At 42.8% G+C, this 25,622-nt stretch overlaps 1 protein-coding gene across 2 annotated transcripts in view; it reads left to right on the plus strand.

The window, feature by feature from the left end:
• Positions 1-470: 470 nt before the first annotated feature.
• The window catches only part of bcam (basal cell adhesion molecule (Lutheran blood group)), a 61,269-nt gene continuing 36,117 nt past the window's right edge, over positions 471-25,622 (plus strand). For both annotated transcript variants that reach the window (XM_067448743.1, XM_067448744.1), the window contains exon 1: positions 471-746. In XM_067448743.1, the coding sequence (XP_067304844.1) occupies positions 683-746 (64 nt within the window). In that variant the 5' untranslated portion in view covers positions 471-682. The remainder of the gene's footprint in view (positions 747-25,622) is intronic.

Genomic DNA, 25,622 nt, shown 5'->3' on the forward strand with positions numbered 1-25,622 from the left:
GGGTTCGATAATGCGCGCTCTCTCTTACTCGTGCACCCCACTCTTGCCCTGAGAAAAGTGAAGCAGCTGTATTTCTCCAGCTATCCCAGGAATGCCTGTTTGAAAACCAGTGTGAGTTGATAGACTATTACTAAAGGGACACACAAATGCATGATCTAAACCAATGGAAGATCTGGAATTATACAAGTGCATCATGGTCAGTCAGACAAAACCTGTAATCTAGCCTAAAATACTTTTTTTATTTGTTTTGTGCAATTTGTAATTAGGCTATTACAGATTTAGAGATCATACCAAAACAGCCCCATGAGATTAATTTAGTTCCTTCAAAATGAAATCGCATCACTTTTATTCAAAGTATCACCCTTTTTAACCACTTATCCTTTGTGATAGCGTGTAAAAAGTCTTCTCGGCTCTTGGCCGTGTGCTCACTCCAGTAGCACTTTACTCATTTGGGAAGGGAGAGGAGAGGGGAGGGGCGCACGGTCACCTTTTGTGCAAATATATCAGCCAAGTCACTGCCATCCGCATCAGATTTCGTGCACCAAGAAGGACGGGGGAGAGCACTACACTGCTGCGTGTGAGCGCGAGAACAGAGCGTGAAGGAGCTGTACCCAGACGAGACGCTGCAAAGAAATACGACGCGACGCGACGCGAAACAAAGCCGCTAAGTTAAGACGCCACTATGGAGAGAACGATGTTGGGACGTTTCGGGGTTTCCTGCACTTTGCTTGCTGTAGCGCTGCATGGTAAGGAGGCTTCCAATGATAATATTTACGAAATTAGATTTTACTATATATTTTTTTTAAATGTTTTGTTTTCAGTACATTAATTTGTACATTCACTTTAATTGTCAGTCTATAAAAGTAAATAAACGTGTACTAAATTATGAACAGGTTACTTTTCTATTGGTTCTTGGAACAACCTGTTACCGTGAGCGCAGGTTAAAGTGTCGAAAGCAAATATCGAGACATTTGCAGAGGACATTAAAACAGGTTGTTTTGTGTCTGCGAGGGTCTGTCGCCCATGTTGAAGTCAGGGAATGGTTCAAGGGTTCACAACCTGGACTGGTCTTGGTCTTTGAGGAGGGGAGGGAAGCTCCTGCTCCGCTGCACTTGAGAGCTCCGCGCGCACTGTCGCCGGATAGACGCGCGTGCATTCATCCGAGTTCAAGTGTGCGGCGAATTCGAGACTCCAAATTCATTTCACGCCAGTATGATTATTAGTACGTGTTATTAACATTTTTGGAATTTACAATCTCATTCTTAGACTTTTTAAAAATTAATTCAAGGTGATATAATCTTAAACGATGATATTTATTGCTATTATTTGTTTATTTATTGTATTCATATTCATACAGATAGCTTTTGTAGATGTAAAACTACCATATAGCTTGGCAGAATTGTGTACTGGGAGCCATGATCTAATTATGTATGATACATATAGGGCTATCAGATATATGCGGACCCCACGAAAAATACACAGATCTAAATAAGTTCCTATCAATTTCCTTTGTTAAATTATATATGTTTTCCAATTTGACAAACAATTTTATCTAGAGTCTGACAGAAGTAAAATAACATCTGTTAGTATTCTGTCAGAATATATGAACCTGCTTTGTGCTGCTATAGGGCCACTGGGCCGTATCCTGTGGTTTAGTTTTGTTCTGCTTTGAAGTGTTTGGCTTTCTATGACCAATAATGTTTCAGCACAGGGGCAACTTGGCCCCTCCTCTAGCTCCGCCTCTGACTGACCGTCTTTACCACCTCTCTCATGCATGTTGATGTATTACCACTTTAAAGTGAAGCCTAAATGCAAATTACCACACTGTTTGACTTGTGGGTACGATTTACAATTATGACACAATATCTGACTTCAGTCAGTATTGGGAATTTGCATATTATCCACTTCAACATGACTGTATGACTGAAAAACACCCATTTAAAGAAGCTCCTTCCAAAAAAAAAAAGCCTCCCAGGCATACATTCTTCTCCATCCCAGAGGTACTTGTGTTTTATCTTCCTATCTGCTCTTAAGGCGCTCTCTCACTCCCCTCCCTTATCGTGTATCTGGTTCTTCCAGCGTTCTCACCTTTTTTCAGTTCTGCGGCTATCTGAAGTCTTTTTTTTACCTACCTACCTTATCCCTCTGCGCCCTTCCATTGTTTAAGACTCTTCTCATGTCCAGAGTTTGAAAATACGTGCTGAGCAACAGACAGATGAAGAGTTTCTTCTGACGAGCTCAGTCAAGTCTCCAGGCTGCTGTGTTGTGGTTTAATGTGCCGATCAGTGATGCTTCTGTTGCTCTGAAAGCAGGTCCTCTGAGACCTTCTCTTCTGTAGCTGTTTTCCCTCTCTCTCTTTAACTCAAACATCATTAAGAAACTTATATATATTTTTTGCATGTCCTTTAATTGGGCTGAACATAGGATCCACAGTTTCTTTTGATGCCAAACTATCTGTGAGTTCGGACTCAGACCTGTCCGGCAGTTTATGGGATGCCAGGCATACCACATGACTTCTCAAGCTCAGTGGGTTTGAAAATCGCTACACTTCCTGAAACTCTGCACACTTCTTTTCTTTATGCGTGTCAACAGGAAAACCTGAGTTAATGACTTTATCCTCTTTCCGGGCATAAATTTCAATTGATCTGTAGCGTTTAACTGCCAAATGACAGCCGCTGGAACTCTGCCTGTTCATTTCAATTTGTTGCCTACCTCTCCCAGAGGTGTGCCAGCCTCTGCTAGAGCTTTCATATAATTTGCCTTATAATGGAAGTCTCCATGATTAGCATTTAAAATGGTTCCCGTCCAGCCTCATAATGGAGCCACATGACCTTGTTACTGTAACCACCAGCACTGATACCAAAGCAATAACCTCTCAGATGATATTTAAATAATATTATTTGCTTTTTCAAGCCTCGATTGAGTATCTTTAGGTGGTAGCGGTGCAGCACCTTGGTGACTGCTCATTTGATCGTGGTGGGATGTCAGAAGGTGGCGGAAAAAATTGCAAAGACAGCTTGTCAGCTAAGTTTTAAGGACCCGTGCTGAAATAACACGCTTCCCTTCTTTGTCTATTTCCCCCGCTCATTTCCTTGCTTAAATTTTCTCCTCAGCAGAACCTCCCCAACCGCAGCGGCATCAAACGCGAACGCGCACACACATCACCCCCTGCAGTCGGCAGTAATTATTATGGTATTAGGAGGCTTCAAATTAAAACCTGTTCTTTGTGCTGGGCCAGCAGATAAAAGCCAATCTCATGTTTGAGGTGGCTTCTGCGAGCTCAAAGCTCCTATAGATATCCATCACACACACACACACACACACACACACACACACACACACACACACACACACACACACACACACACACACACACACACACACACACACACACACACACACACACACACACCTGCGCATAAAGCTAGTCACGCACACCTGTGTGCGCAGCCTACATGTTGTGTAACTGTTCAAACCCAAGGTGCTAATTTGTCCGGTGATGATGATAGCGCAGGAAAGAGGCGTTAAAGTGTGTGATTTGGCTCTCTGCTGTGGGCCCCAGTCTCTCGGATCAGCTTTGTGATTCATGCCCGTGAGGAGGGGGGAGTCACTGCTTGGAATGAGAAGCATTCAGCAGGGGACAGGTTACATCTCGCCCCCTTACTCTTCAACCCCCCAGATTCTCTCTCTTTCTATCTAGTCTCTATTTCTCCGTCTCTCTTTCTTTCGGCACAGATGGACACGGAGGCTGCCAGTGAAAGCAAGTCACGCAACCACAACACACTGGTTTTGATCCAAGATCACAATATGGCACTTTGCTGTTAGACCACAGAGCATTTTTTACACATAGGTCACATTTTAGTGGTTTAACAGCCCCCTGACCATGTAGCATGTGGCATTTAGACAAAAAAAAAGCCATTTATAGACATAACTAGTGATCATAACTGTAGCTGAACCTGAAACCACATACTATTTGAACAGGAACTGCATTTGAGGAAGATTAGTTTGAATATTATCAAAATAATCAGTTTAATCCTTGAAAATAAAGAAATGAAGACATCTCATCACGTGATATACAGCGTCGATTGACTTCTCTCCTGTGGCATCATGGGATAGTAAAGTGTCCACTGTATGCACACTTCAGAATTTCAGCAGAAGTAGTAAGGTTCTTTTTGCCTATTCTTTTTTATACTGTGAATGCAGATATACTTCTCTTTATGTACTGTTTTCAACAATGTAAGACAGTAGGCATATATTCAGACACGGTGTTACTTCTTCAAAGAGTCTGATATAATTAATAACATCTTAAATAATAATCAAGAGCGTTTGGGCTTGTTCTAATTGTTTTGAGACCCATCATAAGAGCTTGTTTTTGGATTGGCGTCAGTTCCTTTGGCAGCCGGTTTGAGGAAAGCTCACTGCTTGCTGGCACAAAGCAGCAGGAACCACATGGTCATTCTGAAAGAGAGACTAAGCAGCCCATCTTTTCATCTTAATATCATCTAAACCAGTGTTTCCTGAACAGTTTTTGTCTTGTGTATCCCCACAGCTACATCAGTAGAGTGCAAGTACCCTTTTATCAACATCAAATCATAAACATGCTACTTTTTAAACTTGTAAATATATATGTTAGATATCATTTAGCATTATGTTTAATTTTATGAAGGTTGCCACTATTAGAGTACTTCAGTTTTAAACCAAAACAATTGATTCTGTAGTCTTTAATCTGAGCTTGCTTGTTTGCACGGAGAAGCTTTAAAATCATTTTGTATAGTGGTTTATAGGTTTAAGGTTTAAAAATTTACTCAAACTCATGTTGTTCCAAACCTGTATGACTTTCTTTCTTTTGTGGAACACAACATATTTTCAGATATAGCTCCAGTTCTTTTTCAATGCCGTGATATGCTAGCCAAACAAGTCAGACCCACATCAAGATAAATCTGGCTAAATCCGGTTGTCTTTCAAGTTCCTTCTGCAAGTGATAGGATAGCGCTTCAACCAACCAGAGCAATGAAGAAGGTGAAACAGAGCTAGTTGATAGATTTAACTTTCGCTGTATCCAGTCAGCAAAACTCTAAACACATTTTCCTTTCATAAGAATGACTTCAGTACTGTTCTTTGTTCTTTTCTCAAAGAAAAGCTTAACAACAAGTCTTCCAGAGTCACGGCCAAAGCTGATATCTCAATTCGAAGTAGCACACGAACTGTCGCAACTCTGCAGTCATTATGTTAAGCCAGACCACCGACTCTAAACATGGAGACGGATCTCATGAAAATGTGTATAAATACGAGTTTGCAATCTCGTGGAATGTATACGCCAAAATGAGTTTTGGTACGTGGTTTTTCGCGTGCATATGATACGCACTTTATGGCGTTTTATACATATGAACTACTGGTCTAACTGAAATCGATCTTTTGAAGTGAATGTTAACGTATTGACTGATCTGATGCTGCTGCAGATGTTACACACCCAGACACAACACACACAGAGTTTTAATGCTGTGGATTAGCTCTGTCTGGCTTGCTTCTGTGTTTGTTATTCTCTCTTTGTTTTCAGTAATGGCGCTGCTGTTCACGATCAGTGGGCGACCATTGATGTTCGCTGTGATTTACGGTTGGTATTGTGCGTGCTCCGGCATAGATAACTGTCTCGTACACGTACAGAAGTTGACCGAGAGGACAGGCGGTGTGTCCAAATAGAATCTGTGCTGCCATGAAAGAATGTATTTATGCAGACCTGCTGAGCTCTTTCACTCAAAATGTATAACCAGCACTTCTGGCAGAGTCATTCCTTAAAAAAAGAAAGCAGCATCCCTCCATCTCTCCTCCCCTCTTCTTCTCCATCTGCACTCAAGCCCCCCACCAATCCTCCCATCTTTCATGGAATCTAGGTTCTGCCCAGTCCTTCAGCATTCAAACACTCTGCCCATACTACAAAGCATCCTGGCATGGCAGAAACTGAGATAGAGGAAGTTTGCTAGCCCGCTGCCCTTTGATTTCTGCAAGGCTGCAGCTTCAAGGCTGTTATTAGTGGCATACAGGAAACAGTATGTGGAAGATATACTGTGTCTGTGTGTGATGGCTGTTTTCTGTGAAGGATGTTGAAGTGGTCTGATACTAAAGTGGGGAGCCGAAGGATATGAGGCACAGTGAAAAGCTGCATCTGTGTGTTGGGGCATAGTGCTTTGAAGAATAGACGCTTCAGAGGCTCTTTGGGGAGACGAGGTTAAGAGCGGCTGATCCATTTAGCTGTGGAGATCGGCAGGGTGATTGGCCGACGCAAATCCTGAGGCCTCTCTCAGGCATTCTTAATGGATTCAGGGCTGATGGGTTTCCTTTTGGGGAAAATATCGTTTTTTAGCGAGGAACTTAGGTCATGCTACACTGTCGGCCATCTTGTAGTACATTGCCGCATCTCCCTTAGCTCTATTATACCAGTATCGATTTGAAGATGGACATTAGTTGTTCTGCATTGATTTGTTTATCCTAGCAGTGTTTGGGGATTTGGCTTACAAGAAATGCTTCATCTTGACGCACTTCTACAGCCTTTTTTTTCTGTCATTGGTTGATCTGTATGTTGATCTCTGGCTTAATTATAAATAGGGCTGGGTGATATAGCTTAAAAAGTATATATTATTTAAACTATTTCAAGTTGAAATATACAGTGAAACCAAAATTTATTGAGACACATTCAACATTTTCTCACATTATCACAGTTTATTCGCTATACTCTGAAAAACTGTTAGAACAGATTCATCTTGATAATGTCAAATAACTTTGATAGAAAGGTATGTAATGGAGTATAATCAACCAATCAGCTTGAAGCTGTTACATTTAAGTGCACAATTAGATAATGCTAATTTAGGTCAACCAATGACCAAGCAATGCATAATTGTGTTCAGTCTGTGGTGTAAAAAGTTACATTAGAGAAAAAACACTTATGCAAAACATGGTCCGGTCAAATTTTCTGAATAATTGTCCCACATTTTTTAAATAAATTGTACTGGTTGTAAAATCTTTACAATTTGGGGTATAATAATATGTCACAGTTTAGGCTACTTTATTTTGTTATCCTCACTTAAATAAATTAACTATTGCCCTGAACCATAGTAAAAAATATATATCTGGTGTCTGAATATTTTTTGGGTTGACTACAAATATTTGACAAATCCATATATCAAGACACATAAATATTATATATAAATAATATGCATTCCGTCTTTTAATTATGAGGACTAGAACAACAGTAAACGTCTCGGTTACGTATGTAACCCTAGTTCCCTGAGGGAACGAGACGCTGCGTCGAAACGCTGTGAGAACGCCTCTGTTCAAATGCGTCGTGAAGCGCCTGTAGAACCATTCCATCGGAAAAAAGATCGATCGTCGGCGTGATGACGTCATCGACCGGAAGCTATAAAACGTCCGTGAAAACAAACAGGAACTAACTTCTGATAAAGCCTGAAGTAAGTGATCACGGACACGCCGGGAGTATGGCAAAGCGACGCAGCGTCTCGTTCCCTCAGGGAACTAGGGTTACATACGTAACCGAGACGTTCCCTTTCGGGGAACTCGAGCTGCGTCGAAACGCTGTGAGAACGCTTATACCCACATCGCCATAGGACCAAGTGTCTCGTATGTGTGAAGCCGAAGCGCACACGGTTACGAGAGTACCTGTGCCCCTACAGTAGATGCCAGGTCTAGTTCGTAGAACCTGACAAAGGTAGAAGGAGACGACCAACCGGCCGCATTACAGATATCATGGAGGGAAGCCCCCGACAAAAGTGCTTTAGAAGCAGCCATACCCCTGGTTGAGTGCGCCCGGACAGCCAGTGGAGACGGCTGCCCGGTAGCTTCATAAGCAAGTGAGATGGCCTCGACCACCCACTTGCTCATCCTCTGCTTGGACACTGGGGCCCCCTTCTTAGGGGGTCCAAAGCAAACAAACAATTGTTCAGTTTTTCTCCACAGGGCAGCTCTGTGGACATAAGTATCCAGTGCCCTCACAGGACACAGCAGATTTAATCTTTCCTGGTCTGACGTCATAAATGGAGGAGGACAGAAGGCTTGTAGAGTGATGGGGCCCCGTGGGCTCGTAGGAACCTTGGGGACATAACCCGGCCTGGGATGCAGAAATGCTTTCACCATCCCTGGCGCAAACTCTAGACATGAGGGCTCTACCGACAGAGACTGAATATCTCCTATCCTTTTAAGAGACGAAATGGCCAAAAGGAAGATGGTTTTTAGAGTGAGGAACTTATCCGAAACCTCCTCCAGAGGTTCGAACGGAGGTCCGGACAAGCCCCTCAAAACAATGGCCAAGTCCCATGCCGGGACCCTCGAGTGCATAACTGGCCTCAACCTTAATGTGCCACGAAGGAAGCGTGTAATTAGAGGGTGTCTTCCCAAAGACACTCCACTGCAAGGGACGTGGACAGCACCCAAGGCCGCCACGTACACCTTAAGTGTGGAGGGGGTCAACCCTGCAGAGAACCTCTCCTGCAGGAACTCCAGCACTGTACCAACCGGGCAGTTAACTGGATCCCACTGGCGTTCTCTGCACCATGCTGAGAAAAGTCTCCATTTCAAAGCGTACAGCTTCCTTGTGGACGGAGCTCTGGAGTGTAGGATGGTCTCTACGACCTCGGCCGAGAGACCCTCCTCTATGAGCCTGGCCCCCTCAGAGGCCAGGCCCACAGTTTCCACATCTCTGGGCGTGGGTGCAGGAATCTCCCGCCCGCCTGAGAGAGTAGATCCCTCCTGGTCGGAATCTCCATCGGAGAGCCTTCCAGGAGAGATATCAGGTCCGCAAACCACACTCGGGTCGGCCAGTTCGGAGCCACTAGAAGTACCTGGGCCCCGTCCCGGCGTACCCTCTCCAGAACTCCTGGAAGCAGGACAATCGGGGGGAAGGCGTACAGAGGCAGCCTCGGCCACTCCTGTACCATGGCATCCAGCCCCAGCGGGGCCGGATGGGTCAGAGAAAACCACTGCGGGCAGTGAGAATTCTCCGCCGAAGCGAACAGGTCTATCTCTGCCTTCCCATAAACCTTCCAAAGGAGCTCCACCACCTCTGGATGGAGTCTCCATTCCCCGGGCCTCGGCCCCTGTCTCGACAGGCTGTCTGCTTCCTGATTCAGGGCCCCCGGGATATATACTGCCCTGACTGACAGCAATTTCCCTTGGGCCCACAGGAGGATCCGATGTGCCAATTTGTCCAACGGACGAGACTTCAGACCCCCCTGGTGGTTTATGTAGGCCACCACGGACGTGTTGTCTGTTCTGACTAGTACATGGTGGCTCCTGAGGTCGGGCAGGAACTGTTTCAATGCAAGAAACACTGCGAGCATCTCTAGCCGATTTATGTGCCAGTGCCGCTGATGCTCCTGCCATAGACCCTGGGACGAGCGACCACTCATGGTCGCCCCCCAGCCCGTGAGAGAGGCGTCTGTCGTTAGCGTTACGCGACGAACAAGAGCCCCCAACACGGGACCCTGAGATAAAAACCCCGGGTTTTTCCACATGACCAGAGCACGTAGGCATCGCCGCGTGACTTTGATCGTGCGGAGCGGATTTCCCCTCGGGGAGAACCCTTTTGTCTTGAGCCACCACTGCAGTGGCCTCATGTACAGTAGGCCAAAAGGTATCACGTTGGACGCTGCTGCCATGAGACCTAACAGTTTCTGGAACTGTTTCACAGTGACGGCTTGGCCTAGCTTCTGTTCTTTGGCGGCTGCCAGGATCGATGCTATGCGTGTTGGCGATAATTGCGCCCGCATAATTACCGAGTCCCAGTTCACACCCAGAAAAGTGGTTCTCTGAGCCGGAGAAAGCACACTCTTCTTGGCGTTCAGCCTCAACCCCAGCTTCGACATATGGGCGAGAACAGCATCTCGATGCTGAACCGCCATCTGCTCTGTATTCGCTAGAATCAGCCAGTCGTCGATATAGTTCAATATGCGGATGCCCTGTAGACGCAGCGGCGCCAGAGCTGCATCCACACACTTGGTGAACGTGCGGGGTGACAGTGCTAGACCGAAGGGAAGTACACGATATTGGTATGCCTCTCCCCCGAAGGCAAACCTCAGGAACTTCCTGTGATGTGGAAAGATGGAGACATGAAAATACGCATCTTTGAGGTCTATGGTGACAAACCAATCCTCCGATTTGACCTGCGCTACAATCTGTCTGAGTGTAAGCATCTTGAATTTGAGCTTGGCCACCGAGCGATTCAATAGCCGCAGATCTAATATCGGGCGTAAGCCCCCATCCTTCTTCGGCACGATGAAGTAACGGCTGTAAAAGCCAGACTCCCTGCTGGGAGGGGGAACCCTCTCTATAGCCCCTTTTTGCAGGAGTGTCTCTACTTCCTGTGCCATTACCAGAGCCTGCTCCGGGCCCACCTCTGTAGGCAGGACACCGGAGAAAGGAGGTGGACGACTTCCGAATTGAATGGCGTACCCCCTTTCTATTATCTGCAGGACCCAACGAGATATATTTGGTAGACGTTTCCACTCGTCTAGAAAATCTACTAAGGGAACCAGCCTCTCGAGGCTGGCCTCTGGTGTATTTTGAGCAACAAGCACAGTGCCCTGAAGCGGCGGACCGGCAGGGAACAACTGACTTGACTGCTCGGGGACCCCCCGAAGGGGGTGCGGACCACCCTCGGGTGGCCCGCGGAGACCGACTGCGCCCCGGCATTGCGGCAGGGTTGGCAGCGCGGCCCCCCGAGGGTGCCATAGGGAAACGGGTACCGTAGGCAGGGGTAAGCACCGTTTCCCTACGGGGGGAACCACCCTCAGCGTCCTGACGCTTCTGGCGTCAGGAACGCTTCGACGAGGCCTTCTTGGCGATCAGGACTGTCCGCAGATCAGCCCTGCCCCTCGAAGGCCTCGTCTGAGAGCGCCGCCCCTCGTCCCCACGCTGAGGGGGAGCTCGGGCAGCGACGCTCTGTTTCTGCTGAGCCCTGTAGGAGGAGCTCGTACTCGGCTTGGGCTGCTTGGTGGTATCAGCAGCAGCCCCAGGGACCTGGACCCGGAGAGGGAGGAACTGCTTGAGCGCCGCAGCTTGCTTTTTCGACTCCTGGAACCTCTCGGTGACAGTGTGAACTGCGTCACCGAAGAGGCCTCCAGGAGAAAGCGGCGCATCGAGCAGAAAGGCTTTCTCCCTCTCCTTGATGTCTGTGGGGTTTAGCCATAGATGCCTCTCCGTAGCCACCAATGCTGCCATGGAGCGGCCAACACATCTGGCCGTCTCCTTGGTGGCCCGGAGAGCTAGATCGGCTGACGATCTTAATTCAGCGATAATATCACCCCCCACAGCATCACTACCGTCCAAATCCCTCAGCAGGTCAGCCTGGTATGCCTGCACGATAGCCATCGTGTGCAGGCATGCAGCCGCTTGACCCGCCGCCGAGTACGCTTTACCCACCATAGCCGACGTTGTTTTTAGAGGTCTGGTGGGTAAAGTCGGGGCCTTCAGGGACGATGCCGAGGAAGGCGAGAGATGGCTCGCAAGCGTCTCTTCAACCTTTGGCATCGCCCCATAACCATACTGTCTCAGCCCGCAAATGTTGCTGTAGACCGAAGTCTGCGGGCTGAAGACACGATATGAAGCCGGTCTCTTCCACGATCTTGCCACCTCGGTGTGCAAATCGTGGAAGAACGGCAGGCCCCGTCGCTGAGGTTCTGAGGCGCGAGACGGCAGGAAGCGTTCGTCTAGCTTACTATGACGTTTTCTTCCTGCCTCAGATCTTTCAGTGGGCCAGTCGATGTTTAACCTGGCCACTGCTCGCGTCAAAACCTCAACTAGCTCCTCACTAGCAGGGGACTGAAGTGGCGAATCTTCAGTATCGATACTTTCAACGTCCACCTCCTCAGAGCTGGACAGATGAAGTACCGGCGGCTCTCTCGGGGGGGAAGAAACCGCCATGCGTGCTTCCATGCCCCGAGAAGAACCGCTGGATGGAGCAGGTGAGGGCAGAGATAAGGCAGCGCCCGTCTCTAACCCCTCTGCAACATCCAATTGTGATCCCCACGACTGCAGCCTCCGCTCCGCCTCGGCGGCAGCGGGACCAGAGCCGCGGGGAACACGAGCCGAGGCACCCTCCTCGAAGAGTGCCCGGCGGGAGCGCAGCGTTCTCAGTGGCATACGCTCACAGTGCTCGCAAGCAGCCCCCTCGAGGGCTGCCTGGGCATGCTGCGCTCCCAAGCATGCAACACAGAGAAGATGTGTGTCCCCGCCCGTGATGTAGCGTGGGCAGGGAGGAACACACTTTCTGAAATTGCTGCTTTCACTCGCCATTCTATCTATCTTATTTTCTCTTTTTTCTGTTAATATATTGAATATTTAACAAAAAGGGTGGAAAATCTCTGCTTTCTAGTATAATAGACAGACAAAAACACCAAATAGACAGACAGGTTCACACAGATCGCTTGCTGAAGGCTCAGAAGCTAGTTCCTGTTTGTTTTCACGGACGTTTTATAGCTTCCGGTCGATGACGTCATCACGCCGACGATCGATCTTTTTTCCGATGGAATGGTTCTACAGGCGCTTCACGACGCATTTGAACAGAGGCGTTCTCACAGCGTTTCGACGCAGCTCGAGTTCCCCGAAAGGGAACTTGGTTAAGTTATTTATCTGACAGATAATTTGAAAAAAAAAAAAAAAAGCTCATAGGAAAACCCATGCATTAACTGCAACATAATCAATTGTTAACATTTAAGTAATATTTAACTTTCTTGTTTTTGCATGGGTTCATAATGTCTTTGTCAAATAATGTCAAATTTCAAAATGCTAAAGTTAAAAAAGTTCAAAGTTAAATATGATCAAGTTCTTATTTTAGTAAATAATTCACCAAAATGAATCATACTTATTAACTCTGGTGCCATATAAAGTTTGAATGAAAGTCTTACACTCATATTTGCAGGTTCTGAAATAAGGAAAAATTTAGACTTTAGTAAACAATGGCATCAGCAAAATCATCAAAAATACACAATGTGTATCACAAGCTATTTTCTCACCATTGGTCATTTGCGTCATATCTCAGTTGGACCTCCATCGCACCTGGTTTAAACTGTGCCAGCTTTACCTGACATGACTGAAAACACAGTTGTGTTGAAACAGTTCTTGTTTAAGAGCTCTTCAAACATCCCTTTCCTCACACAGACTGTGCCCATTGTCTTTTATCAGCTGGCAAACATTCCCTGGAGAACAGTCTACTGACGCAAGGGAGAGAAAAGCCTTTATAGCCCTCAGCTTACGGCTGTTTGGTTAGTCGAGCGCACACCCGGGCTGAGCTATTCACTGTCCCGCACTCGACAGACCCTTCAAGATGTGGTCTCGTTGAAGATTACACGCACACACACACACATACACATACACATACACATACACAAACACTATGTGTAACCCTGATCTTTTGTTTGCACTTGCACCACCTAAAGAATACATACACAAATCGTTCAGTTGCAAGTTTGGTTCTTGTTTGAGGTTCACTTACACATCACAGTTTTTTTTTTATCACTGCTTAAATATTGTTTGGATGATAGTCCGGTGGGTGAAAATAGACGTCCAGATTGTGTGTTTCAGACTGTGATTTGTCATCAGAAATCTACTTCACAATCATTCCTTCTCCATTTGCACAGCGTGTGCCTTTAACATGAAGGCCATTTTTTTCGCTTGAGACGGTATTTTGACATTCTTTTAGAATTTGGTTAATGGTTAGCTGAGCATTGTTAACCTCCTCAACGAAATGGTCACTGATTGACGAGCCTCATTGTTGCTTTAACAGTTCTTGACCCGTGAAGCACCACAATACCCTATGAATGAATTTGTGATGTGTATGTGTCTGAGGTGTGTTATGTTACATGATTGAAAAATGCTGCAACACAGCATGGGTGGTTTTGGCCATTAAATGCGTAAAAAAAACCCATTTATTATATTTGCATATTACATGTGGCCAGAGGGATTGTGTGCGAGTCAGACAGACAGACATTTGGGCAGGGTTTAAAAGTCTAAGATTGGGGCTTCCCCGTTCACACGCCGAGATTGGGTGACAGATCGCATTTCATTCAGGAGACACATGTTCAGGTGATTACCTGCGGGAGAAGAGCTTCTCTTGCTTTACTCAACCTCAACTCCCACAGCCTGCTCTGTCTCTGTAACACACACTTTGCTGCCCTGTATACTGTAAAACCTGTGAGAACATGACTTTGAATATGACCAGCACTAGAAGAAGTTATATAGCAAGGAGCTAAAGACTCATACCAACTTCATGCTCTTGGTCTTTAAAAATTCACTTACTTGATCAGTATTGTTGTCTCTTTTTAACTGAGAATAAAACACTATTAAATTATGATAAATGTACTTCATTATAAAAATGGCAAACAATTGCAAATAAGACTTCAGGACTTCAGTGTATAAATATACACATATATATGTAACAGAGGCCAGCTAGTAGTAGTTGCTGTGCGAGTAAACCTCACTCCTCTGACCTCAAGAGACGCTCTAGCGTTTGACACTAGAGGTTGCAGCCTTTAGCCTCCTTGTTAGAGCGTCCAACTCTCATGCCGACGGACCTGGGTTTAAGTCCCGGTCCGAACAGAAGGGTTTATATATATATATATATATATATATATATATATATATATATATATATATATATATATATATATATATATATATATATATATATATACATATATATACATATATATATATATATATATATATATATATATATATATATATATATATATATATATATATATATATATATATATATATATATATATATATATATATATATATATATACTCTGATTTTATTGAAAATACAGTAAAAACTTAAAATAATATTCTTTTTGTGATCTACTCCAGTCTTCAGTGTCATATGATCCTTCAGAAATACTGATTTTCTGCACAATAAACATTTATTTTAATTATTATCGATACTGAAAACAATTGTGCTGCTTAATATTTTTGTGGAACCTTACAATTAAACCTTTTTTTCAGGGTTTTTTGGTGAATAGAAAGTTCAAAAGAACAGCATCTCTTTTAAATATTTAACATCACACTTTATAAATGTCTCTTTATATATATATTTTGATCAACTGAATGTCTATTTTTGCACATAGGGAAAATAAAATAAACATAATTGTTTATCTTATGCAATCTTATGCAATTTTGTCTCTTTATTCATCTATTTTTAATCAGATGCTTTTTTTGATCTGGTTTATCATTTTTGCTGGAAAACATGACTAAGAAAATTATTTATTTTTTAGGGTTGCTTAAAAAATTCTTATTCTCTCTCCTTCTCTTCTTCCCCTGTATCAGAACCCTTCATCCCGTAGATTAGCAAGCGTTCTGGTTTAGTTTGTGGTTAATGAGTGTCCCTGGCTAATAGCTAATCAGGAAGGTGGTCTGATGGACCCCAAGGACTGCAGTGCCAACTCTAATTCTGTTGCCTTCCTGATTGACACACAGCTTGATAATCATATTCAGGCCTGCGGGGCTCCAGCATTGGTTCCCCCTGCATAATCTCAACCAATCAGTGATTTCCCTGTACGACACACTAGCACGACTGACAGCTAGCATGGCTACATTTCCTATTGAGTTTCAGGTTTCATACCTTGTCATTTCTTAAAGGTTGCAGTCATCCATTTGCTCTCAAATAAAATCTTATTAATGGACAGTAAATGGTTTTGGATGCAATTTTCATTTGCCGAGAACACAGATGAAATGTATCAACTCTGTTGGGAAGGATATTTTAACAGCGTTAGGATCTCAAAAGATCATAATATACTGGTTTACCGAGTTTGGAGAACTAAAATGTAGCACAAATGAAAATCTTGTTATGTATTATCAGAGGAAATGTTCTTTGTGCGATCGAATTAGGCTTGCGCGAGGGCCAGTAATTCTTTGTTTGCTGTCTACTCCTCACAGAGTCCAGAATCTCTTAAAAGACAATTAAACAGACAACGGTGGCATTTGGCTTACGATGGATTAGTTCAGTTGGTTAAAAACACAGAAGCTCATGAAATGGTTCTGCACTAAGACACACAGGGCTTTAACTCTTTAAGGCAGACTTAATTAGACTGTTGTTTTGGGAAGAGGCCGACACGCACTGGAAGATAGAATCTGTTGGGCATATGTTTGAGGGACTTTGTCGGTGTTGTTGGTGTCTTTGGTCCTTCTTGTGTCCCATATGGGGTGTGATACGCCCGCTGACTGTGGCGGCTGTGACTCCCCTCCTTGGCTGAACATTTTTGGGACAGCGGTCAGTCTAACCCCTCCGTTCCCCGCCAAGTAATCATGGTGGCAGGCACGTGGAATTCCCTAGTCAATTAACAGTTGGAGTGGGAGTAGGAGCGGGCGTGTGGGCGCATATTGACTGGTGCAGTGGGGAGGGCTGACGGAGCGAGAACAGAGGACACATGTTCATTAAAACCATCCATCCTGGATCAGATGGTAGATCTGGAGATTTTTCCCTCCCTCCCTTCCTCCCGCCCTGTCTCTTTGAAACGCTTGTGTTGCTCGTTTGTGAGTGTGATACTGTACCTATTTAGGCTAAAGGCAACTTTCTCACACTGCTCTGCCCTTTCCTTTGTCCTTCATTCATTCTCACTCACTTTGTTAACATCTCTCTTTTTCTTTTGGGGAAGCCCCTTTCCTTTTCTCTCTTTTTTCTTCTTTTTCTGTTTAGCTGCTCAGTCGCTATATTCCGTAAACGGTGACATCATATTAGTCATAAAAGTCATACAGTACACTTCTACTGTATACAGTATAAACAGAGCACAGAAAATAAAATATATATTTTGCTTTGACACACACATATATCCATAAAAGTTTGGGGTCAGTATGTTTTTATTTTAATTAATTTACTTTTATTCAACAAAGGATACATTCAAATAAATGCTGTTCTTTTCAACTTTCTATTCAAATTATGAAAAAATGTATTATGGTTTCCACAAAAATATTAAAGCTATCCCTTTATATATGAATAATATTTCATCAAAACTGAAAATTCTGTCATAATTTAAATACCAATTAGTAAAGGATGACATAAAATTTCATTTCTGTACCATTTTTGTAAAAATGTACTGACCCCAAACTTTTAAATGATGTATTTATTTATTTTATTTTAGTTATTCATGTATTGGTATGTGGGTCGAGGCAGGGCATCTAAATCCATGACTGTCACTTTAAGTGACCACACACACACACACACACACACACACACACACACACACACACACACACACACACACACACACACACACACACACACACACACACACACACACACACACACACACACACACACACACACACACACACACACACCAACACACATTTGTTTTTGTGACATATGGGGACATTCCATAGGCGTAATGGTTTTTATACCGTACAAATCATATTTTCTATCCCCCAACACTGCCCCTGCCCCTAAACCTACCCATCACAGGAAACATTCTGCATTTTTACTTTCTCTAGAAAACTCATTCTGTATGATTTATAAGCATTTTGAAAAGTGGGGACATGGCCAATGTCCTCATATTTCACCCTCTCCTTGTAATACCTGTGTCATACCCATGTCATTATACACATTTGTGTCCTCATATGTCACAAAAACATGCCCACCCCACCACATACACACACGCACACGTTCACACGTACACGCTCACACGCTCACACACTCTTGTACCTGTGCAGAGTTAAAGGACAAGGCTACATTGTCAAGACATTCCTGGGGCTGCTGGAATGCAAGTATTAATGTGGAGTGATTAGACACAGCGAGAGAACAAGTGCAGAGAGGGGGTGGAGGTAATGATAGAAAGGAAAAAAAGAAAGAGAGAGGGGCTGGATTGGGGGGGTGGGAGAAGGGAGTGATGGAGTGGGACAGATTGAGCACAGAAAGGGAACATATTGCCGCATGAGGAGGAGACATTGTTTTCAGGACAGGATTCTGTGTTAGTGAAGGTCGAAGGTCACGTTGTTTTCCTAGGTTTACTTGACCCAAAATTCTGTCACGACTAACTGTGTTTTCAATGCTTTTTGCCAAGCAGTTATTATAATGAATGGGCAATGAAACTTTCAAGATTCGAAAAGGACCAAAAGCAATTAAAAGTATCAAACAAGTGGTCTATAATGCACATTCCAAATCTTCTGGAGCTGTACAATGGCTTTGTTTGAGAAATACACTAACATTTAAGTTTAAGTGCACTTAAAATCTGCCCTAAAGCTCTCATTTTTACACTCAAGGGAGTTAATGAGAAGTGATGATGTCTTATTTGTGAATGAATTATTAGAGTAGGATGAGTTAATCTGATTCATGAAACCTGTCTCAAAGATTAGTATAGTCTGACTGGTGTTCAAATCACAGACTCAATGATCCAGTCAAGTTGCCTATTAAAATCAGTTTTGGTCTGTTTCTCATACTTCAGAGGACTTATAGTATATCAGTCGAATTTGCCTCTTTTCATTATACATTCATTGTCCTTTTTGGAGCTTGAAGGCTCCAGGACCCATAGACTGTAACCGCATGAAAAAAGTGTTCAGAAATTAAATAATGTTTCCCAGAAGAAGAAAAAAGTCACAGGTTTGGAATGATAAGTGGGTAAGTAAATGGTGACAGGGGGTTCATTTTGGGGGAACTATCCCTTTAGGTTGTTTTGACAGTGTGTCTGTTTCAGGAATGTGTTTATAATTGGCAAATCTAATATTACTGTATGTACATGCATGTGTTGATATTAGAGGTGTGTCAGGGGTGCATCGCAGTCAAACAGGAGCTTGTGAAAATGGTCATTTTTAATTCCAGAGAGGAATTTGGATTGAACTGTATTTAAAAATAGGAAATAGAATGCCTGGGAGGTCCCAGCATAACGATAGCAGTACCAGCTGGTGATCGGATCTGCCATGGAACTGTGAGAAAGAGAGGACAAGAGCGGGCGGGGGAAGGCGGGGGTTGTCTGTTGGTGCTTCCATGGTGAGGGCAACATTGCCAACCAATGTCAGTCGTGCCATATCTGCTATATAGCCAGGTGGCATCAACCAACAACATGTCCTGGCATTAACTACTACACACCCTTTCCAACACACAAGGTGGTTTAATCAATGTCAAAGTCAACCTCCTCTACCCCATGATCTGCCCTCACCCCTCCTAGAATCCCCACCCATCTCTCCATCTGCTTCCTGTATGTGCTGGACCAATGGATTGCATTCACAACATTTGTGGGTGTCCAATATCAAACATTTACCAATCCCAGAAGCTTGCTGTTCAGAGAACTTTCCTTTCCATAGCCCTTAGTCAGAATAAATGCCACATTTAACATCAAACCCTTAATTTTCATGGTTAATTTAAATCTTAAGCATGTAATTTCTCTGCCATTTTCAAATGAAATTGAAAAAATAATAACCTCTTCCCCTCGTCTGTCATTTTATGACAAACAGATAATCCAGTCCAACTCATAACTTTGATTTTTATTTTTTTTATAAAACATTTTTTAGCATATATTTACTTAGAAATGTTGAAAATTGAAAAATTAATGTCTGTATGGCATTTTTACAAGTATTTAATTAAGTAAGTTATATTAGTTTATCACTATGTATTTTTTAATTGGTGTATACTATTTTATTAGTATTTTGTTAATATAAAAATAAATAGAATCATTCCTTTTCATTTAGTGAAAAACAGTGTGGAAACATGCTTTATTTTAACAATATTTTTTCTGTTGCGCTCCTTTTTCCACTTACTCTCTCTTGATCTTTCCATCTTTCCATCTCTGGGAATGATAGTTTACAGTGTTGTGTGGAGCTCTGGATGAAGTGACAGAGAGGGAGTGAGACAGCTGGACACTCATGGCTCTAAAGATCAGCTTACACAAACTCACTGGCATGTATGGCTGAAGTCTCCCTGTCTCTCTATCCCAACGTCTCTTTCGTTCCACTTCTCTTATTTGCTCGGATCATTGCTCTGTTTCAGTCAAACAAACTCCTCACCCACATAGTGCTATGTGTTTTACGGTAGAGTTGGCATTGTGGAGCTCGAGTGGAGCTCAAGCCTGACATCAAACACACAACTAAACAATGAAGTCATGAAAACAGGATGAAACTGCTCTGGGGCAGTAAACGTGAGCCCTCTTTACAAACACACACACACACACGCTTTCAAATGAAAACACGTTTTAAAGGCATGACTCCTCAAGCCCCTGCCGTGTCATTCATTTATAAAGAATGGAGCGGATTGCACATGGAAAAATCTAGAGGGTGCAGACTGAGTGACAGACAGGCAGAAACTGCCCCAACACCCTGCCCCCTTCTCTTCCTCTGCACCCCCTGTATTTAAAGTCACAGATGGCTGTTTTCTACCCTCTTTTCTTCTGTCACTCTGCTCTCTCTTCCTCATACCTGCCTGAACATGGACCCAGTGGACAGGGAGCACCCCCTCCCCCCCCCGCATTGTAAAGTAAACCCCCTCCTTCAGCAAACAGACTAAAACCCACACTTTACCCGAGTGTTAGGACGCAGCCTGGGGCCGTGCAATCTTCTCCAGGTGTGTTCCCTGTGGAAAAGCTTAAGATGGAAGATGTTTTGGAAGACGGTACACAGTAGCCAGTTTCTAACTGGTCTAAGTTTATTCAAGCTTTTTATTTGCTGGTTGACTGGCTGCTATGTATAACAAAACTGCAAAACAAAAATAGCCTACTAAAACTAAAATTAAACTCAAAAATATGAAACTTAATATAGATATATAATTAAACTACTATAAATATACTAAAATAGCACTAATGACTAGCTTTGACCAGCTAGAAACCATGTTTCAAAACCCAGCTACCTTCTCCAGTAGAGATTTAGTACTGATGTATGAAATATACATGCTTATACATGTGTATGTGTGTCATATTATAGAGTATATAAAAAACAGTATATGTTGAAATCACAGTGTTAAAAAATTTGCTATCCCATGAGGCCACAGGAGTGAAGTTGTGAAATGCAGTCAAGAGACGCATCTGACACTAGTACGACAACTTACAGCACTTTGAAGTAAGTTTCACACCAAACATAGTACCTATACAGCTATATTCAAATTAAGTCTTAAATAATATCTTCATGATGGATTTTGTCTAAATTGTCGCATATAATACAGGTGCTGGTCATATAATTAGAATATCATCAAAAAGTTGATTTTACTCATTCCGTTCAAAAAGTTAAACTTGTATATTATATTCATTCATTACACACAGACTAATATATTTCAAATGTTTATTTCTTTTCATTTTGATGATTATAGCTGCCAACTAAGGAAAATCCCAAATTCAGTATCTCAGAAAATTTGAATATTATGAAAAGGTTCAATATTGAAGACACCTGGTGCCACACTCTAATCAGCTAATTAACTCAAAACACTTACAAAGGCCTTTAAATGGTCTCTTAGTCTAGTTCTCTAGGCTACACAATCAGGGGGAAGACTGCTGACTTGACAGTTGTCCAAAAGACAACCATTGACACTTTGCACAAGGAGAGCAAGACAAAAGGTCATTGCAAAAGAGGCTGGCTGTTCTCAGAGCTCTGTGTCCAAGCACATTCATTGAGAGGTGAAGGGAAGGAAAAGATGTGGTAGAAAAAAGTGTACAAGCAATAGGGATAACTGCACCCTGGAGAGGATTGTGAGACAAAACCCGTAAAAAAATGTGGGGGAGATTCACAAAGAGTGGACTGCAACTGGAGTCAGTGCTTCAAGAACCACTTTGCACAGATGTATGCAAGACATGGGTTTCAGCTGCCGCATTCCTTGTGTCAATCCACTTCTAGACAGTGTCAAAAGTATCTTGTCTGGGCTAAAGACATAAAGGACTGGACTGCTGCTGAGTGGTCCAAAGTTATGTTCTCTGATGAAAGTAAATTTTGCATTTCCTTTGGAAATCAGGGTCTCAAAGTCTGGAGAAAGAGAGGAGAGGCACACAATCCATATTGCTTAAGGGCCGGTGTAGTGTTTACTGTCAGTAAAGGTTTGGGGTGCCATGGTATCTGCTGGTGTTTGTCCACTTTGTTTTCTGAGGTCCAAGGTCAACGCAGCCGTATACCAGTACGTTTTAGAGCACTTAATTCTTTCAGCTGCTGACCAGCTTCACGGGGATGCAGATTTCATTTTTAAACAGGACTTGGCACCTGCACACAATGCCAAAGCAACCAGTACCTGGTTTAAGGACCATGGTTTCCCGGTTCTTAATTGGCCAGAAAACTCACCTGACCTTAACCCCATAGAAAATATGGAGTATTGTGAAAAGGTAGTTGCGTTATGCCAGACCTAACAAACCAGAAGAGCTCAAGGCCAATATCAAAGCAACCTGGGCTGTCATAACACCTGAGCAGTGCCACAGACTGATCGACTCCATGAATATAATATACAAGTTTTACTTTTTGTATGGGAATAGTGAAATAAATCCACTTTTTGATGATATTCTAATTATATGACCAGCACCTGTAGTATGTAACCAAACCTACCAGCTTACTGTCTAGCACACTGCTAGCAGATTAGCTTGCCTTATATGATTGTGTTCAGGCAAAACAAACAGCTACACCCTGGGGTCCTTGGCAAATTGTTCATGACACAGTAGCTCTTTAAGGATTTAGTGACAGGTCTAACAGAGCAGAGGACTACTTTCCATGACTGATACTTTCCTCTCATTCTTCCACATACTGTGGGCTGCTCCAGTCACCTCCACTTTGTGTGTGTATGCACGTGTGTGATGTTTAGAGGATAAACTGTGACATGCCTTTTCATGTCAGATGTGTGCATGTTTGCCTACTTCACCAGTCAGACAATGAATCACAGCACAGAAGAAAGACAAAGATTACATCACACTCCTTTAATGTTTGTTTTTATCATGTTTTTCCAAATTCTTCTCATATTTGAGCTCAGCGTCACACTTCTTTTACTTTTGAAATGTTATCATGTTTGCGTTAGTGGAAGGTTTTCCATTCTTTATAATTTCATAGTAGCACTATTCAGAATTGTGCAAATCGGGTAACACGGCACAATAATTTGTTTTTGAGCTAAAATACTGCATGTGAAGGGGCACAATTCTATAGCATCTTTTCTCTTTCGATTTCCCTTGTTTCTGAATTGCAAAAGAAACAATGGGACACAGAGGAGGGAGCAGTAGCCTCTGTTCTTATCGCTCTCTTTCACCCAAGGTTCCAGCTCACTGCCCTCCTCTACGGCTCTCTCCGCCTATCCCTCCTCTTATCTCCACATGCCCAAGGTTCTGTCCGTCCTGCCAGAACAGTGGAAGCTGAGCAGCCCGTTCAATTTCATCCATTTGTTAGAAGCCGTAGTTTTAACATGGCTGCATTACACAAAGATTTTCAAGGAGTTTGCTTTTGGGGGGTCGGAGGGATGACGTTTTGGATGGCTGCCCCTAAACATAAAAATCTCTGTTTAAGTTTTTACTCTTCTGAACTTTCCGATTTGTATATGTACAGTTTTATTCTTTTATATAAATCTGATTTGTGATCTTAGATTTGTGTTTTTCAGTATTTAAAAAATACAAAGCTTCAGTTCAGTAACACTCAAGATAATCTTCATGAGTCAGCTGTGTGGGAAATGTATTCATGATATACAATTTGATTGAATGTATTTTTTTTGTCCCGACTAGATTTTTAAGCTATATTTTAAGACCACCCCTACTTTTCAGTGTCGATGTCCATTGAGGGATTTAAGCTTTATTTCCTGGAGTCAAATGTGCAAAGCCTCCCCTCCTCCCTCGCTTTCTCTCGTTCACTTCCTCTGTCCCTGATCAGCTGAATTCTGATTAAAGTGATAATTTGTCACCTGCCGCCCTAATGATAAACGTCATGTTTTTTTGGATCTGGCAATGCTGGTTCTTCCTTCATGACTTTGTTCTCTATTTACTCTTTGTTTGAACTTATCTGCTTCTCAGCAGACCATGAACTCCCCGGCCTGTCTCCTCCCCTCTGTCCTCATCATGGCCGTGTTTATAAGTCTATTTTGAAGGTTTGTGGATGTATCGGCAGTTCTATCAATGTCAGTATTGTATCTGTATGCTTCATTGAGGCAGTAAAGAATTAGCATTCCAGGTGACCTTGAAAATCTGACGTCTGATTATTGTTCTGTCCTTGTATGTTATTGCCGTTGGTATAAGCAGAAAAGACGTACATTTCATTATTACATGCGAGACTGGAATACTTTATTTTGATTGAACAATTGCAGCCTCCTACAGTCAAGTATTTGTGTATTTTGATATTAACATGTTCATTTGACCATTGTATGTGACCAAACTAAATGTTTCCCCTGTGCTTTTGTACCTCAATATTAAGTCATAGAGCTTCAGGATCATTCAAGACCCAAGCTATTAAGGATCTGTATTATTTTTAAGGGAAGGAAGGTAAATCAGGAGTGTTCAGTAGGTAATGAAATGTTTCGAGTCAGATCTGAGGGGCAAATATAGGGATGAAGATGTGTTTACTCACAACAGCATTAATGGAAGATGGTATGAGCAACAAGCAGCGTTCCATAAATAGAGGAACCCTTTTGTATGATCACAAAAAGAGAGAAGGATGCAATAATACGTACATCCGATCCTTATATCCGCAGCCTTAAGGAACCCTTGTCTTCACATCCGGTGTTGAGTGACAGATTTTAAACTGCCATGAGAATATGTGCAAATATCTCCCAAATATCTAGTATGGGATGGTGTCATGGATTCCATGTGTGGTCCTCAGCACACCCTTATTTTTTTTCCGTGTGTATACTGACACTCTATTTTCATCTCCATTTTTGTGTTTACAGACTTTTATGGCTCTTCTCATTAATTATAGCGCTCTATCCCTGACGCTCTCCACCTCCCCCTCATTCTATCTCTCATCTCTTTAGTTCCTGGCTCCTGCAGGTTGAGACGTGTTATGTCTAATGCAGATAAGGACGGTTTTTCAGTTCACACTGCAGATCTCAATCTGTACCTTTGCTGTGTTGTTAAACTTTTTTACAGTGCTTTTACTATTCACTAAAATGTAGGTGTTTTACTGCTAGTTATGGAGGGGAAAACTTTCAAATCCCATGTAATGAATTTAAACCTGTAGCTGAAAGTATCACAGTTGTACTTGTAGCTGACATCGTGATCAAATCATGCTGAATATCTAAGAAATTAGCATGCAGGGACTTCATGTGGAGTCACAGCTTCCATCTGGATCTGTTCATAACAGTATCTTATTCATGGACTGTTCCATGTTTAGCACTCACAGATTTATTAGATCACTCATTACTTTGTCCCATGTTACGATACAGTGCTCTTCATTAAGCTTCTCATGTTGCTACTTTGAACTAATTTTATGAGACTGTCATCCTAATATAAGTCCACTTGAAACATTGCTCAGCACCTATTTTATTTTTATGATCTGATGTATTTCTGAGTGAGACAGGACATATGTATATATATAGTCCCAGGATGGGACTTGATTAAATCTTGAAAAATGCTGGTTTCATATTCAAAATTACAGCAAAGTGGTCTAAAAAAAGCACAATATTTGTTGTTGGCGAAAAGCAATTGAACTACATATTTAAGCATTTGTATGGATGCAAGACCAGACATCAAACGTTATTTT

The sequence above is a fragment of the Pseudorasbora parva genome, chromosome 7 (assembly GCF_024679245.1).
Source record: "Pseudorasbora parva isolate DD20220531a chromosome 7, ASM2467924v1, whole genome shotgun sequence".
Lineage (NCBI taxonomy): Eukaryota > Metazoa > Chordata > Actinopteri > Cypriniformes > Gobionidae > Pseudorasbora > Pseudorasbora parva.